The 19,327-nt window shown below is 33.3% G+C and overlaps 1 protein-coding gene across 1 annotated transcript in view; it reads left to right on the forward strand.

Annotated features, from left to right (window-relative positions):
- Window positions 1–1,038: 1,038 nt before the first annotated feature.
- The window catches only part of THEMIS (thymocyte selection associated), a 162,250-nt gene continuing 143,961 nt past the window's right edge, over window positions 1,039–19,327 (forward strand). Inside the window, exon 1 of the mRNA XM_012536559.3 lies at window positions 1,039–1,268. Coding sequence (XP_012392013.1) covers window positions 1,178–1,268 — 91 coding nt within the window. The 5' untranslated portion in view covers window positions 1,039–1,177. The remainder of the gene's footprint in view (window positions 1,269–19,327) is intronic.

Raw genomic sequence — 19,327 nt, forward strand, 5'->3', positions numbered from 1 at the left:
AGGCTAAAACAGTTTCTAGACGGGGAGCCTGGAGTCCAATTTATAAGGAGAATATGCAGCTTCTTAGCTTCTTTCACTGTATTTATACCAACCAGTGTTCTTTTAGTCACCCTTAAAGAGACTTTAAAAATATCACCTTGAACTGTGTACTCTAGCTCTAAAATATTGTCTTATTTAAATACAAAGACTAGAGAGTGGAAGATTTTTAAGAGATTTATTTTTATGAGGCTTTTCTTTCTGCCTTTGACTTTGGTCATCCTCACCCCTCCCCACTGCAAATTTGGACCTCATGATCTGAATTGTAGAATTTTGGCCTTGGAAGAAATGATACAACTTATTTGACTCTTTTTCTCCATTAAATAAATGAGACAAATGAGGGACAGAGAAGACAAGGCTGATGTCACCTGTAAGTCAAAAGCAGAGCTAAACCCAGAAAATTCAGGTTTCCTAATAACGGATTTAGATACTTTCACTGTAGTGTGACGATTAGAAAATTAATATTAATTTACTGTATCACTTTGCATAGTGCACTCCTCCCCCACTCTCCTTTAATATTCAGTTTTAATGTGGAAGAGTAAAAGTGGTTTCGATCCCCTCTCTTCAGAGTATCAGATTTCTGAAAAGAGGTGACACAAAGCATTTTCGTAACCAAATTTAGTATAAAAGCCCTGAGAGTATGCAAATAAAGCACAGAGCCAAACTTTAGAAGTGAAGTGAAGAGATAAAGAATTAATACGGTGCCCTTTTTAAGATTAGACTTTAGTCCTGAATTCCTGTTCTTGCCTGGTTGACAAACCACAAGCAACTGTGACCTCAAACATTCTAGCCCCTGCTTGAGATGCACACCTGGACCAGCGACAGACAGAGAGCTACTTGTCAATTTTCGCTTTTTTGGCAGTGTCTGTTCAGATATGCTCACCACACCCCCATCCTGTTCTACTTCAATGTCAGAAGGAAATGAAGCCACAATGAGAACTAAAAAGAGCTGTAACACCTTTTGTCCCCTGCCTCCTCACTGCCCTCCCTACACAGAGCTACTCCACCCAAGTCGGGCTCCAGTGTGACATTCCTGCCTGAGAAAGGAATGATGAAGTGAGACTACAGTTGCAGACAAGTGACACCCAGAAGCCAAAAGCTTCTGTAAGTACCAGGTCTGCACAAGACCCAAGCCAAAGCAATGGCATTGTCGCTGGAAGAATTCATCCACTCCCTTGACCTCAGGACCCTCCCCAGGGTCCTAGAAGTCCAGTCAGGCTTCTATTTTGAAGGTAAGCACCTTCCCATCTCTGGCTAGAAAGTGCTCATAAGGTATATACTCTGGGGAATTTTCATGGAAAATTTTAACAGAATATATGAATTCTGTTAGAGGAAAGGTGGTCATCAGAGAAAGTAATTAACTGAGGAATGGTCGAGACCCAATAGTATTGGAGAAGGGAGAAATGAGATAGGACTCTGGGGGGTGGGTAGGGACTAGGAATTGAGTGAAGCTTCTTGGCCTTCAAATAGTTCAACACGAATGATGAATTATTTCTGCCTTTTCTTTGAAATTGGTTGTAACTCGAGTGAAAAGTTAAGTTTTCCATATCTATGTTTCTAGAATATAAAATACAGTTTAAAAAAAGCAACTATTAACAGCACAGCATTTAGAAAGAAAAATTCACCAAACTCTTAACCACTTCTAAAAGTTGCTTGTATCAGCGCTTCTCTCACTCTGCAGTGGCCTAACTTCCAATTTCTTAAATAATGGCATTCTTATTTGAAGGTATAGAAGTTAATGTTTACTAATTACAAGATAATTTTTAAAGAATCTATGGCAGAGTTCTAAAGTCAGAGTTCAGCTAAGATTATTGAGTAAGTTAGTATGCTTTGGTGTAACTTACTGTATTAATTCAGTAAAAGAGCATTAAGACCTACAACACATACAACACATACCGTAGAATATTTAAGCAGTGGTTTGAATACATGTAAGACAGAGTCATTTTCTGGGCAAATAAGCATTTTTGGTTCCCAGAGTCATAGAATTGAGGCAGTAGTAGAGTTAAATACAGACAAACTACTGGGAAGATGAAGAATTTTTGGTAGGCAAATCTTTCCCTTTTATAGACAAAATAATTTTTTAGGTATTATATTATGAAATAAAACAAAGCTTGACAAATGTCAGACCCAGTTCACACACACACACACACACACACACACACACACACACACACACACACACAAAAGCACACATACACACACCTGTAGGCAATGAATTGGTGCAGGCAGCCTTCAGTTTTATATAGACGGTTTTGTTTAATTCATTTGTAAATTGATTATTTTGAATCAGACCATATTTTTCCATATATATATAATATCATGAAATGTATCTTTGTTCTTAAGTTGGCCCCAAGTCATTTTTTTGTCTCATTTTTTTGTGCTTTTGAGGTTTCTCATAAGAAAGTTCTTCTTCATGTTCGGTTTACAAAGATATTTTCCTATGTTATTTTATATCAACTTTACAGTTTTATATTTCACATTTAATTTTTAAACTGTGCCATGAAGGGGAGAGGAATCCAATTTTAGCTTTTTTCCGTATAGTAACCACAATTTCCCAGCACCATTTACTAAGCTAGTTATCCTTTCCCCTTTGATTTGTGTTGCTGTCTTAAAATTATGCTCACATCTGGGTTGGTCTGTCTCTGAAATATCTCTTCTATGTCATTAGTCTGTATTTTCTCAATTGTGTTGAAGCATTATTTTTGTAACTATGGCTCTAGAATAATAGTTCATGTATAAACCAATCTCTTGTTTTTACTCCTTTATTCTAAGTTGATGTAGCTATTCATAGACCTTTCAAACATGTCTTTAAATAAATCAACTGATTACTTTAAAAATCCAGTCTTACAAAAGAACATAGTCTCTCCATGTGTTCAGACTATCTTCATCTTTTAATACTTTACTATTATGTTATACCTCAATTAAGAGCATACACCTTGATGAATTTTCACAAATTAAGTACATTCATGTAACCACCATCATGGTCAAGAAATAGAAAATTACAAGTATTCTGGAAGTTCCATCTTATACCCTTTCTCAATCATTATCCACATTCCTCCCCAAAAGTAACCATTATCATGAATTTTGCCCATTTAGGAACTTTATATTAATGGAAAACTATAGTATATATCTTTTTATGTTTGGCATATCTGTTCAACATTATCTTTGTAAAATTAATCCATGCTCTTCTATACAGCTTATTTATTCCAGTGTGTATAATAGTCCATTGGATGAATATATCACAATTTATTTATCCATTTCACTACTAATGGACATTTGGATTATTTCCAGTTGGAGATGTCAACAGTAATGTTGTCATGAACATTCTTGTACATGTTTGTTCACATGTGTATAGCATTCAGCTGGGTGTATAAATGAGAGGAATTGCCACATCACACAGTGTGTATATGTTCAGCCTGGGTAGGTAATGGAAAACAAGTTTCCTAAGTACTAATAGTTATACCACGTTACATTCCTACCAGCAGAATATGAGAGCTCTAATTAACCCATATTTTTGACAACACTTGATATTATCAATCTTTTTAAAATAATTGAGATTTAATTTAGATATAGCATTGTATTAGTTTCAGGAATACAAAATAATGATTCAATATTTGTATGTATAGCAAAATGATCACCACAGTAAGTCTAGTTAACATTTGTTACCACGTGTAATTACAATCTTTTTCTTGTGATGGGGACGTCTAAGATTTATTTTCTTAGCAACTTTCAGAGCCTGGCTGTCTTCTCAAAAGACAATTATTTAATTATGTAAGTGATAAGCATTGGGCTTTAAAAAAATCTCCCTGATGATTAAAAATGCAGCCAAATTTGGGAACTACTACTGTAAAATTGGTTCTCCCATTTGTTATTAGCAGTGCATTGGTTTAGAGAGAATTCACATCATTTTAAATGAAGTCTTCTGATCCACGAACCTAGTATATCTGTCTAGTTATATGAATAGACCTCTTTTCACTTCTTTCAATAACATTTTATAATTTTTATTTGTGGAGTTCTTACATTTCTATTTCAGATTTATTCTTAGTTATTTGATTTTCTTTCTTTTTTTTTTTTTTTTGCGGTACGCGGGCCTCTCACTGTTGTGGCCTCTCCCGTTGTGGAGCACAGGCTCCGGAGGCGCAGGCTCAGCGTCCATGGCTCACGGGCCCAGCCGCTCTGCGGCATGTGGGATCCTCCCGGACCGGGGCACGAGCCCATGTCCCCTGCATTGGCAGGCGGACTCTCAACCACTGCACCACCAGGGAAGCCCAGTTATTTGAGTTTTTAAATTCCATTATAAGTGGTATCTTTTGAAGTTTTTATTTTTTCTTTGTTGTGTTTGTTGAATTCTAGGAATATATCTTTAGATTATTTTAGATTTGTTATATACACATTTAAGTTTTCTGTGTATATTGATTGAATCTTATTTCTTCTTTCCAATGATTGTACTTTATTTTCCTTCAGTTGAAGTACTAGCTAGTGCTTCTAGTATAATATTGAAAAAGAGTAATGATAAAGGAGCTCCTTGTCCCACTCACAACCATAGAGAGAAAGTTTTAATAATTTATCATTAAATATAATGTTTGTTTTAGTTTAAAGAAGTTTCTAGTTTTTTACCAGTTTTTTAAAAAGTCATGAATGTATGTTTATCAAATATTTTTCTATAACTTTTGTGGTGATAATATGATTTTTTACATTGATGTTTTTTGAATGTTAAGCCATTTATTTGTGGAATAAAATCAATTTGGTGATATATCACTGAATTCAGTTTATTAGTTTTAAAGAACTTTTATATTTCTTTTAGGGTATGAAATTGGCTTATAAATTTTATATCTTATAACATCCTACCGAGGTTTTTGTGTTATGTTGAAATTATAAAACTTGGGTTAAGTCTTTTTCTCTCATTCTCAAGATATTGTATAAATTAGATGTCATTTTTTATTTAAATATTTAGTAGAATTCCAAATGAAGCCATTCTGAGCTGGGATTTCTAAAGTAGACATGTTTTTAATTATGAATTCAGTTTTTTAAACAGTAAGGTCTTCCCATCCATGAGCATAGTTTATCTCTCATTAAAACAAACAAACAAACAAAAAGCTCATTTTTTGGATCATGTATTAGAATTTAAAAAATATGTCTCCATAGAGATCTTATGTATTCTAAGCTAGAATGCAGACACGTACACATACTATATTGCTATATTGATAGATACTGTATTTCCTCTAGTCTCACTGGTTACCACTGAAGTGGAAAAATGCAGGTGAGTATTATTAGCAGTACTGATGAACTCTCATTAATTCTCGTAGTTTATCTTTTTTATTTCTCTGGTTTTCCTAAATAGATATTGATGTCATTAGAAAATATCAAGTTGTGTCTCTTCCCTACCATGTTCTACAACTGTCCGTTTTTTCTTACCTTCATAGTATAGTCCAGGGCCTCCAGTACTGTGTTAAATAATGGGAATTCTGAATCATAAAGAAAATGCGTCTAAAATTCCTCCATTAAGTGTAATGCTCTAGAACTGGTGTTTAACTATCACTAAATTAAGCAAGTTCTGATCTATTCCTTGCTTTCTAGGTATTTTCATAATAAATAGGTATTGAACTTAATACTGTATCATTGACTAAGATAATAACATGGTTTGGTTTCTTTAGGCTGCTAATGTAAATTACCTTTAAAGACTTTTCAAATTGAAGGATCCTTTCATATTATACATATATACATTTGAAATACAGTGTAAGAGTTTGATATTATATTTAAGATTTTTACATTTGATCGTAACTGAAATGAGCTAATAGACTCATCTACTATTTTAGATTCAAGATAACACTAGCTTTCTAAAATGAGCTACATAGATTTTGTTGTTTTCTATTTTCTGAGGTATTTGCAAAAACAGAAATGGGCTTTAAACTCTTCCTTTAATTTGGTAGAATTCTGTAAGAACTACTGGACATAGAATTTTTTGGAGGGAAATAAGAATTTGGTTTTGTTAAAATTCTCTGTTGTTTTGCTTCTCTCATTGATTTCTGACTTAGTCTTCATTATTTTCCTGCGTCCTCTGTTTGCTCTCTTGCTCCTTTTCTAGCTTCCTAGTTTAAATCACAGTCATTTTAAAAACGTTTCTTGCTTCTTGATAAGTGTGCTTAAACCTGTATTTTTCTCTAAATATTTCTTTGTTTCCCATAAATTTTGCCATGTAGTATTTTCACTCTTACTCAGTTCTAAGAACATTTTTTCCTTTTAAATCCAATGGCTATTTATTTTATTTACTGATATTATAAAATTTCCTTTAGCTGTTCTTTGCTTTTAATTACTAATTCTATTGTATGTTGTTAGAGAACAATAGTCTGTATTATATTATTGTTCCTTTGAAATTGATTCAGGCTTCCTTTATGACATGAAACATGTCCTATTTTGGAAATATTTCATGTGAGCTCAAAAAGCATGTTTTGTTGTTTAGTACACTATCTCCCTATATATACCAGATAGCTTGTTTTTAATTGTTTTGTTCAGATCTTGCTCTCACTGCTTATTTTTCTTCTGCTTTACCTGTCATTTTCTGAGAGGGTTATGTGAAATAGTCCTTCAGCAGTTCATTTTTCTAGTTCACTCCTCATTTCTTTCTATCTTTTGTTCCATCATATTTTTGAGGTTTAGTTGTTGCCATGTCCTTATGCTATGAGGGTTATATCTTCAACTCTATTATTATCCTTTTCCCTATATAGCTTTTTATTAAGTCCTATTTTGTTTGATAATCATATTGCTACTCCAATTTTCGTTTGGAATATATTTTCCTAAGCATTTATTTCCATTTTTTTGGTGTCTCTTGTTTTAAGTGCAAGGAAACATATTCTTCCTCCTCTTGATGCGTCTAGTGTTGGTGCAGGCAGTGGAACCAGGCTTCACCCATGCTGTGGTGATGACTCCATGACAGGAGATTTTTGGGGAATGGAGGTTTGAAGGAACTTGAGGAAGGCGACATGAAGTCATGTAAGGTTCTGTGGTACTGGATTGAATACTCCCAGTTTACAACAACAATGATAATAGGCAGCATGATACACTCAATAGCATGTTGCTCAGACACGTATTGGATTGCCCTACCTCATGAGATAAGGCATAGATCTGTGTGTTATACATTCAGGACTTGGCCTCCTGACTGTTTACGCATGAGAGATGATTTCATGGTCAACTTACAACATTCAACATTTGCTTTGTCCCTCTCTTAAGAAAAAAAAAGCTTCATCATAACCTTGAAAATTGATGTGAAGTTTTTTTTTTGATGTGAAGATCAATTGAGCTATTGTATATAAAATAGTTAGCAAAATGGCTGACCAATAGAAATCTTGCAGTAAATCTTAACTATTATTATTGTGATTACCATAATATTGGCATAGTATGAGGAAAACTGATCAACCATTTCTAAAAAGTAAAACTAATTTGAATTCTGCTACTGCTGCATATCCCAACATAAGTTAAAATGGAGAAAAAATATTAAAAGTTAAAATATTAACAATAAAAATGCTCAAAGAAGCCACAGAAGAATATTAAACTAGGGACTCTAAAAAATGAAAACATCGAATTTATGAAATAGAAAACTTCCTTCTTGAAAAAAATTGCATAAATGTGGATGAAAGACAAACTACAAACTGGGAAAATATTCATAATATATATAGCAGATAGAATGTAAATATCCTCAGTGTATAAGGAATTTATTAAATAACAATAAACAAACATGAATATAAAATTTTTAAATGGGAAAAAGATATAAAAGGCAGCTTACATGCCAGAATCATATAAGAATTTTCAAATTTACTAACAATAAAATACAGCAATAAATCACGCAATCATTTCTTAGGTCACAGATATTAAAAAGATCCACAAAACCCATTGTAGGTGTGAATGTGCAGAAATGAGAGGAGGCACAGGCTGTGGGTGTGTAAACGGTTACAGACTTTTTAGGTCTCAACTGGGCAATAAGCATCCACATATAACATGTACATAAACATCTGACCTCTAGAAATTAACTTAAAATATAATTACAAAAAGCAAAAATGATTGTATTACAATGATCATAGCAGCATGTTTTATAGACAAACATCAAGTAAGCCTCAGCATGTACTAGCTTATATAAATTACAATAACACATTACCAAGCATTATTCAAAAGGCTAGAATCATGGAGGGGATGGGGTAAGCCGCTACCCTATTGGAGCTTATGTTCCAGTGGCTGGAACAAATGACAAACAACCCACAGGTTTAAAATATACACAAGTACCATGAAGAGCTAAATAGGTAGAGAGTAAAGCAAAGCAGAGGGAAGAGATGATCTTTTGCTAGGGTGATCAGGGCAGATATCTCTGATGAGATGAAATTTGAGCAGAGGCCAGAAGAAACTAAGCTAATGAGCCTTGCACATTTCTGGAAGAACATTTCTGCTGAGGACAGAGCAAGTGCAAACCACATAACAGATTTCTTCATCTAATTAAGAAACAAAGAGGAGACAGTGAGGATAAAGCAGAGCAATTGAAGGGAAGTGTAGTGGGAGATGAGGCTGAGGACGTGGGGATGTACAAATTTTGTAGGCCTTAAAGGCCATGGAACACATAATTTAGTACAGAGTGGGGCTGGGGAAGCAAATGGAGACCTCTAAGATAAAATGATCAGGGAAGGCCACTCTAAAGAGCTGATTTAGTAGCAGAGACCTGAATGTTTAGAAGGAATCAGACAAGAAAATATCCAGGAGATGAGTATTTCAAACAGAGTGAACACCTAGTGCAAACATTTGGGGACCAAAAGGGGCTTAGTCTGAGGAAGAGAAAAATATCCCTGTACGTTGAACATACAGAAGAAAGCAGAGAGGAAATCTTATGAGAAGAGGTTTAAGGAGTGGGCAAGAGCATTTCAAGGAGTTTAGATTTTATCAGTGCTAATGACCAGTTTGCAGCAAGAGATTGACAGGACCTGATCACCTTTTTAGGAGAATCATTGGCTGCTCTGGTGTTAGTGGGGCAAAAGTGGGTTGAGACACATTAGGACCATGTAATAATCCAGAAGAGAGATCATGGTGCCTTCATTCAGCTGGAAGAGAAATGACCAATTTAGGATATGCTTTGGAGGTAGAAATGTCAGCACTTGCTAATGGATTTGATATGAGGTGTGAGGAAAGGGTAGACTAAAGGATGCATGAGGGGACTTTGACCTAAATGATTAGGTTTGTGCATTTGACAAAGTTATGAAAATCTGGGGAGAGAGAGTTTTGGTGGAAAAAATAAATTATATATAATTTATTTTTGTTTATAATATAAACCTTAATATATCAGTTTCTTTATTGATATTTATGGTCATTCTAAGGCATACCAAATAATTAAAATTGTAAGAGAATAAAGTAAATATAAAATTAATAGTATTTTAAACAATTTAAATTTTTATTAATAAAACCCATTTTCTCTCACAAAAGTTAACTTTGTTATAACATATTAACTATTATTGAACATTATTGAAAATATTAAACATTTCCATTACTGAATACTTCAATATTTATAAAAATGTTGATTTAATATCATGATAGAGTGATTCAAAGACATAGCTCTAATGTATTTATTTCAGTACTTGTAAATAATAGCTCTTAAAGATATCTTATAAAGGTCCAGTATACAGCATGTATACACCATATAAAATATATGCTTAGGGAAGATTTATCATTAATGTTGGTGGCCATCAATCCATATGTGAAGTCACCTTCTTTATAAATCTGGTTTTGGCAGTTTCTTTAGACAACAATTGTATGTAGCTGATGACAAGTTTGTACTAGGAATAGAAATGTCATTCTGCCATCTTCTTGATAGGGTCTGCAATTCTCAAATGTCTTTGTAGGCATCTTACAAAGTTATTGTCTATTTTGTGATAGTTGAAATTAGATTATAATAATTCTTAAAACAACCGTACTTGACTCATGTAAAATCCATTATATGGAAGTATTGCAAGTATATGAATGAATTAGGACAATTCTTTTAACTCTTATTCTTTTGGAGTTCCCAATCTGTCTCAATATATTGTGGACTATACATGTCATATGACCATCTGATGTAGGAATAAATTAAGATTCCTTTATTATTAAATACTAATGGAGTTTAAAATTAAATTTTAGAAAACCTTTGTATTAAATATTAGTATAGGTTAATTTTGTTTATATAAAAATGAGTATGAATTGAAGGTCTAACATTTTCTTCTCTTATCTCACATCTTGTAAAAATAATCATCATAGATTTTTCTCTTTCTTTCAAGTACATCATAGAATTGGACTTCCCTACACTTTTGTGGCCATAGGACTTGCATTGGCCAATGTAATGAGAGCAGAGATAAGGTGTATCATTTTGGACTGATGCTTTAAGAACTAGTTCATAATTTAACATATTTCATCCTGGTAGATCATGTCAAAATGGAGCCTTCAACAGTCTGGGTCCCTAAGTAACTATAATTATTAGAGACCCTTCCCTCACCCACTTGAACTGGACATGTAATGAAATGAGAAATATACCTTTGTTACTTGAATCTCTGAGAATTTGAGGTTGTTCATTATCTCAGCATGACAAAATTTCCTTACTAATGTAAGTTATATTTATTATGACTGGAACTGCACTTACTATCAGTTAAAAAAATTAGACATTAGACATTCTGGAGAGAGTCATATAATGCCAGGAAAGTTAGTTGGTAATAATGTTACCACATGTTTATGGAAAGGTGAGTTCGCCGCTCTGTATTCAGGAAATATCTGTTGCTTCTTTGACTATTCTGCATATTGCTAACATTACCATCTATTACTATTTACTTCATATATGGAACCAGTTTGGTGTTGACTTAAAAGTTTTGCAAAAACAACGTTTGTTTGCATTATGATCTTGTTCAATGAACTGGATATTGAAAAAAATTCTATTTTTCTCTATAGAAATAATACGTGCACATGGCTAGAAAGTTAGACAAAGTAGAAGCACAAATATTCAATAACTTTATCAAATAGAGAGAAATATGATTAACATTTTGATGTATTATCTTCTAATTCTTTTAAAAGTATGAATTAACTTTTAAAAGGAGAAAAATTGATGCCAATTTTTTCCCCATGCTTTATCCAGAATATCACCACTCGCACTGCAACCTCCATCTTCCCCCTTGGTTCAAATCATCATAACTTATTGCCAGGATTATCAAAATAGCCACCTAATTTGTCTCCCTACTTCTCTTTCACTCCTGAAGTCTATTCTCATAGCATCCAGAGTCATGCTTTTAAGTGGTATGCCAGATTATGCCATTCCTCTGTTAAAGAACCTCCTATGGCTCTCCCATTTTTTCTTAAAATAAGGACCTTACAATGGATAATAAGGCTTTTTATTTTTCTCTCCTTACTCCCATTATTTCTCTGAGTTTATTGTTTGCTAATCTTCTCCTTCTTGCCACACTGACCTCCTCACTGTTCCTCAAACTTGAGGATATGCTCTAGCCTTAAAGCTTTGCTCACACTCTTCCCTTGGGTTGGCAAGCTCTTCAACCAGATGTCAACTTGGCTAACTCCTTTCTCTATGAGGCTTACCTAACCACCCTGTTTAATACTGCAAATTTTCTGTTCCTCCTTCGCTATATTCCCTATCTTCATTATTATAGTCTTCATTTTTTTTTAACCAAAACACTATCTTCTTCTTATATATCATGTAGGTTATTATTTATTGTTTATTTTTCTATGCTTTCCCATTAGATTTTTCTTACAGCTTAATTGATGTATAATTTTTTAAACCATAAAATTCATCCATTATAGGTGTTCAATTCATGATTTTTAGTAAATTTATAGAGTTGTGCAACCACCACCAATTTTAGACTATTTCCATCACCTCAAAGAAGTCCCTTGAGCTATTTGCCAATCCTTATTGCTTACATTTCCAGCCCCAGGCAACCACTGCTCTGCTTTCTATCTATAAATTTGCCTTTCCTGGACATTTCATATAAAATAAATCACACAGTATGTAGTCGTTTGAAACTAACTTCTTTTACTTAGCTTAATGTTTTTAAGGTTCATCTATGTTGGAGCATATATTAATATTCTGGTGTGTTTTTGTTGCTAAATAGTATTTTATGTATGGATATACCACATTTTGTTTATCCAACACCAGTTAAAGGTCATTTGTATTATTTCCCTTTTGGAGATAACATGAATAATGTACCATTTTACGTTCCCATTTACAACGTATTTGGATTCCAATTTCTCCAAATCCTTACCAAAACTTGGTACTGTCTTTTGTATCATAGCCAAAGGTATCTCATTGTAGTTTTAATTTCATTTCCTTAATGACAAGTGATGTTGAACATTTTTTCCTGGGCTTATTAGGAATTTATTTGTCTTTTTTAAAATAAAATGTCTCTTCAAATTTTTTGCCAATCTTTGTCCTCTTGTTATTGAGCTATAAGACTTATTTCTGTATTCTGGATATTTGATTTGCAAATATTTTCAGATATATAATCGAAAATATTTTCTTCCCTTCTGTGGCTTGTCTTTTCACTTTCGTAATGTTATCTTTTGAAACAAAAAGGTTTTAAATTTAGAAGCCCATTTATCAATTTTTTGGGGGCTCATACTTTTGTTATCATGTTACCTAACCCAAAGTCACAAAAATTTCCTCCTGTTTTGTGTTGGGGGCCTACCAGATCACTCCCAGTCTTGTTGATTTTCTAGAAATACAGAACTCAGAAAACCTGTTATACTCAGAGTTACGGTTTATCACAGGGAACGAATAGAAACTAAAGCCAGCAAAGGAAAAAGGCATATACGGCAAGGTGTATGAGAAAACAGGCACGAACTGTCAGTTATCCTCTCCCAGTGAAGATACACGGATAGTGCTTAATTCTCCTAGCGATGATGTGTCACAACAAGGACAAGGTATTTCCAGTTAGGGAAGCTCATCTGTGCCTTTGTGTCCAGTGTTTTTATGGGAGCAGTTACACAGGCGTTGAAGATTTGTGTGACTGACCTTAGCTACTGGGTCTCTAGGCCCTCTAGAGATTAAGTGGTATGATCCAGGACCCCAAGTGAACAAAAACAGGCATTCACCATAGATCACATTGTTCCCATGAACTATCTGGTGTGGCCCAAGATCCCAGATATACAGAAACACTCTATCTGGCAGGATATTCCAGGGGCTTAGATGTTATTTCTCAGGAGCCAAGCAAGGGCTAGTCCTTTCTTTGAAATGTGCAGAGTTTGAGCACCCCAAGTAATAGTTAACCCATTACTGCACAGTTTTTTTTTTTACAAGAGTTTTATCTTATCTTTAGATCTAAGATCCATTTGAGTTAGCCAGAATTTTCAAAAGCCTTAATTCCAAGTAACAGAAGAATTAATCAACTTTCTACACAGTTACAAAGCATGCAGGGGATGATTTAAGTACAGCAAGCTCTCTCTAGCTGAGAGAGGTGAGGGAGTTAAACAAACAGATATCTGGGTAAATGGCTTTCCAAGTTGAGAGAATATCTTTAGTGAAGTGTTATGGTGAGAGTGTGTTGGCATATTCCAGAAAAAGTGAGAAACCAGTAAGCCTGGAAGGAGGAGGAGAGTGAACAGAAATGATACTAGAGAGGAAATTGTGGAGAACTATATATGGTCCTTTTGGATATTGTAAGAGTTTTACTCTTAGAAGAATTGGCAACTTGGAGATATCAGTCTGCATTAGCAAAAACAACTAAAGCAATGCTAGAACTCTTGTCTTCACTATGACTAGAGACTCCATTAGCCATTTCTTCTGTTTATCAAAAAGAATACTGATGAAACCACGTGTACATTTGCAGAAGTCAGAGCATAGTTTTGCTTAAATAAGCCCATAAATATAATGTTCAAAAGTGCTTCTTATAGCAATTTTTAAATACCATGAAAATGTTCTTCCCTCTTGGGAAAAGTAAGATTTGGAGGAGGTAATATTTTTAAATATTGTGTTTTGAATATAGTAAATATCATATTTCTTTTTCCTGCCAAAATATGTTAAAATCATGGAAATTATTCCTTTAAATTGTATATCTACAATTCTTTGTATATCTACAATTCATTTCTTCCTTCTATCCTTCCTTCTACAAAATGAATAGAGTTTGATTCTTGCCCTTAAGGACTCCTTAGGCCAGCGAAGGAAGATAGATTTTTAAAAAATCAATATTTGTGATACAATGTGAAAGGTGCTTTAATAGATATAAACTGTTTTGAGAACACTGGGAACTTACCACCCAAACAGCTTACCACACAAAAAACTTACCAAGAGGTGGTGACTTTTTTTTCTGCAGCCTATATAGAAGTTGAGCAGGCAAATAAGAAAATTTTAGAATGAGAGAAACGTGTTTAGATCATTATACAAGTTTGGAAATTTGAAATATGGTTCAAGAACAGCTCAGGGAATAATAGGTGATCAGATAATTTGTGGTCATATTTTAAGTGGCTTCTGAACTATAATAAGGGTATTGAATTTATGCTGTAATCAATAGGAACCTTTAAAAGGATATTATTTTTATAATGTGTTTTCCTGACGGTAAAAAAGTAGATCATGTTCATTGTAAATTTGAAAATTATAGATAAAGCTAAAGAATTTCTGAAATGTTTAAGGCAAAAAAATCATCTCAGATGGTAGATTAGACATCCATTCCTGTAGAGGTTTACTAGATGGATACGAGACAAACAACAAGGAGCTAATAGCAGCTACAAATAGAAGGGAAAAGACAGGATCGGTGGTCTTTTGGGGTAGAATATTCTGAACTTGACAGTTTATGAGAAGCTGTGAGCAAGAGGGAGGGGTTGATGACAGACTGGAGGTTTCTGGGCTAAGTAAACGTGGTAGGTGATAAAAATATTACTTATAAGACTTGCCGCAAGAGCAGCAGTCGTTTTGGAGATAGAGGCATGATTCAGTTATGTTCCAAAGAGTATGAAGCTCCTGTAGGACATTCAGATGCAGATGAACAATAGCCCATAAAAATGTATGTCTGAAGTAAAAAGCATAGTAAAATTCTCAGATTTAATATTACAGAATAGTAAGTGCATGAAAGAAGTTTGTTTCAGGGATTGCCCTGTAGTCCATGTGTCAGGTCAGAAGAAATATGTGGATCTCAGAGAACACCAACATGGAAAATATGGATAGAGGAGGAGTTGGTCAAGCCAAAAAAAAAAAAAGAAAGAAAAAAAAAGTCTCTGTTGGAGGAGAAACAGGAGAAAGTGGGCTAGTTTGTCAATGAAAATAAATGAATTAGAGCACTAGAATGAGAGAGTGTCAGAGATAAATGTTTGTTATCAGCACATAGTTTATGGTAGCTTAGTGATTATGATTATAGCTCTAAATACTGAAGGATTATTATGGGCCAGGTGTCTTTGTATAGATTTGGGTGTGTAAGCATATGTAATACATGTATAAATGTATTTTATATATGTATATGTCTATACATAAATATATGTGAATATATCTAATACAACACATTAAGACAACTTAATTAAATAATACTTTATATATTCTCATCTATACACAAATTTAGTACAAGTACACATATATTTAATCTTATTAAATTTTTAAATTGTATTTATAAAGATATTTAATATTTGGAGTTATCTGCTGAAATTATTATTATTATTTACATTTTCAAGTCACCTGTTTGCCTATTTGCCCCAGGGATAAAACTTATAGTGAAGTTTATTCTTGCTCTGCCTACTTGAAGAGTTTACAAAATTCTATAGTGAATCCTATCCTTAGAGAACCATCAATGCTTTTAGAAATTTTATAACTATTTACTGTTTGACTATACAGTTGGGTTATAAACATACACAAGAAATAACTTGTATTAATAAACATTTGTTTTGTCTTTTAATATCTTATTACTGATTACTGGTTACAATTGCAGTTTGATAAGTATTGAAATATGACATTAAAAAATTAAACCGGTTAGATAAGTATATTGAATAATGATACATAGTGAATTATACATTATATGAACATGACTTTTATTAATTTGATGCATATATAAGAGTTCATATGGCAAAAAATTGTGGTATTTTAATTCCGACATAATTCTTTTATGGCTAATTGAATTTAATTTTCTTCAAGCTTAATTTAATCAGCTAGGGATATGGTAGTAAAATCAGCGAAAATTTGAAAATTATAACATTGTATTCAACTTGCATTTATTCATATTTCATAGGCTTTAAATATTAGGACAAAAGAAAACTTTTTTCACTTTTTAATATGAATTCACAATATTGATATTGGTCCATACAGACTCAAGAGGAATAAAATTATGTAAAAATCTAATGAAATATGGCCTGTCACATTCTTAAAAAAGAATTTCAGCTAACTCAAAACAGAGCACCAGTATTTCTCTACATGAGCTTATATTTATCATGATTTATTAAAGACAAGAATTACATTTCTACAGTAAAATTTGCTACATATTTACAGCATATTCTGTTGAGCTTCACAGGTTTAAAACTGCTCTTGATTCTGAATGACCTAAGTTCACAGAGAGTGAAAGTTGAATACTTTTTATATCTAATCTTTAAAATTAAGTAAAACATTATATCCCAATATTTGAAATTGATAATATGATTTATTAAATAAATATAAATTTGCTCTATTTGTGTCAGTGGTATATGGTTGGACACTAAGATGACTGTCAGAATAGAACTTGATAAACCTAAACGTTCAGTTTTATTTGAAAAAATGTTGATTTGGTAATATGCAAAAATTATATTCATTAAGGCATAATCTTATTTGAAATGATGTTGAATTTTTTCCTATAAAAACTTTGGAATCATTTTTTATCTAAGGCTTAACACTTCTAAGAGCCAAATTGTAGCTGCTGTACAATTTGGCTCTTAGGTTGCCTTTAGGCCATACACTACAGATCAATGAATTACCTTTTCAGTCTAACTAAACATTACATTTTTAAAAATAGAATCAAAATATTTGAAGTTTAAAAATGTAAAAGAATTTTTAAAGTTTAGGGCAATTTTGTGTTTGTACTTGAATGGAACACATTTTTCCCTAAAACTTAGCTGAAGCAGGCCTTATTTTAGGAAAAATCCCTAAAATAGGTACATTAAAAACAAGCAAAAGAAGCTCAGATAAGATAATATCAGTTGTATTATTTTCAAAAGCTGTGGAGGAAAATAACTGTCTGCAAAATTTTTGTGTTGTTTACTTAAGTGGAAATGTTCCAAAATGTGGGCATTTTTGTACAATGGCACACGTTATTCACATCTATTGTAGAATGTTCATACTTAAAATTTTCTAACTTAATTTTTAAGTACCAACCTTCACTATGGAATAAAAATATTAAAAAATGGAGAGCTAGCCTATGTTTTTACATATAATCATATAAATATAGATTATTCATATACTTCCTTCATCTTATAAGTATAAAGAAGTGAGTAAGCAATAAATTAAGTAAAACTTGTATTTTTTATTGGCTGCTAGATTTTCAACTGCTGTGAAATAGACATTTTGGTTAGGATTATTAACTACCAAATTCATTTGAATAGGTACAAATTATCAGTCAATTATTTAACACTGAAAAACACTAAAGGAAAAGAAAAAACTTTGCCTTACATGTAGTAGTTTATACTTTTGTATACTATAATACTAATAAATTTTGTTAGGCCCTGCTAACTGACTGGTGAGTAAGCACTGAGAACGGGAGAGAAGGTAATTTCAAGTAAGGTGTTAAAAAAAATCTAAAAAATTATTTTTAGAAATGTCTATCTTTGATGCAGTATTCAAAGTCTTGAATTTGAAAACTTTACATTTTAATTGGGATATCTACTTTTTCTACTTCTAATAAATATTTGGAAAGATTGCACCTTTTTAAAACTAAGATTTAGCAAAGCTGTTAGATGAAATTTACTTAAATGAAACAGAACTTTTTCATGTGAAATAATATTTTTAAATGGCGAAAGACATTATTTGAGAAGATTTTGTTATTTTAAAGAAAATAATTTATTAGGAAATGGGGACAGCTTCTACTAATCTATGTAATGAAATTAACTTTCTGATTTTCTGATTGTTATAATTAGGTCTAAACCGTTTTACTCTAGATTAGAAGGGTTGGTTTTAGTGATTCAGCACTTGTGTCAGTTAAGGAAAGAACACCTGCCCCATAAACGATGTGTGAATTCTAACCACAGACCAAAGGACTTTTTTTGGTTACTTCTTTATTGACATCCGGAAAGGCCTAAAACATATTTAAAACAGTTTTTCCCAGAACTTGTGAAATCAAATCATGTGAGTTTTGAATTGTGTTCATTATCAGAGACCACTCTGATTTTGAATATTAGTAACATAGTTACTAATTTAAATAAATCCCTATTTAAATATATTATAGTGTACGTATTTATTCCAGTAATTAAAAAAAAACTCAGCAACGAGTTAGCATGTTCAGAGAGATAATAGGAACTTGACAATAATAAAAATTTGAACTTGTCTTAGAACAGACACAGGCTGGACCTTCCTCTTTTCCTTCCCTCCCTCCCTGCCTCCCTTCCATTCTCCTTTGTACTGTAGTCATATGCAACTGGATACGTTTACAGATGCTCTTTGACAGTAATGTACTTTGAGTACCAGTTATGTGCTGTAGTAAAACAGAAGCCGGTGGCGGGGGGGAGCGTATAAAATAACATCCACTGCTATCAAGTTTTTCTCTCAAAGAAAGGACAAATAATTAAGAAGATAATAATAGAGATGACACCTAAAAAAAATTCCAGGTCGACTATACACGCACTGCATGCTTTAAAAAATCAGGATTAGGAGGTGACTGTGACCCTAGTGACCGGGCTGGGAGCGGGCTCTGGGGTCGGGTGTAAATCATGGCCGCCCGAGGAAGGTTAACGCAGGTGCAGCTTCCCTTGGCAGGTAGGAAAATACGCCACGGCGGGACCAGCCTGGAGAGGGAGGGTTGTAAATCCTGGAAGACCAGCTTAGTGAGACACGTCGGATCGGACGCGGAGGGGGCAGCTCCGAGCTTGGAAGGTCAGCCACAGGCTGTGAGATTGCTATGCTGACGTCCCCACGCTGGCTGCCTCGGTCTGGTCTCTCCCAGTGCATCAGAGCCGCGACAGGAGAAGCAGCTGACTGCCCCAAGGATCCATTTTCTTTTTCTTTTCTCTATACCCTGCCCTCTCGTAATTTGTCCATTAAAAAAAAAAGTGTTTTGCTACATTTCTAGTAAATCTACTCTTTTTAGAATAAGACAGCATTCTGGATCAACAAAATTAACCTCCTTATTTTATAGAG

This window comes from Orcinus orca, chromosome 12, assembly GCF_937001465.1.
Source record: "Orcinus orca chromosome 12, mOrcOrc1.1, whole genome shotgun sequence".
NCBI lineage: Eukaryota > Metazoa > Chordata > Mammalia > Artiodactyla > Delphinidae > Orcinus > Orcinus orca.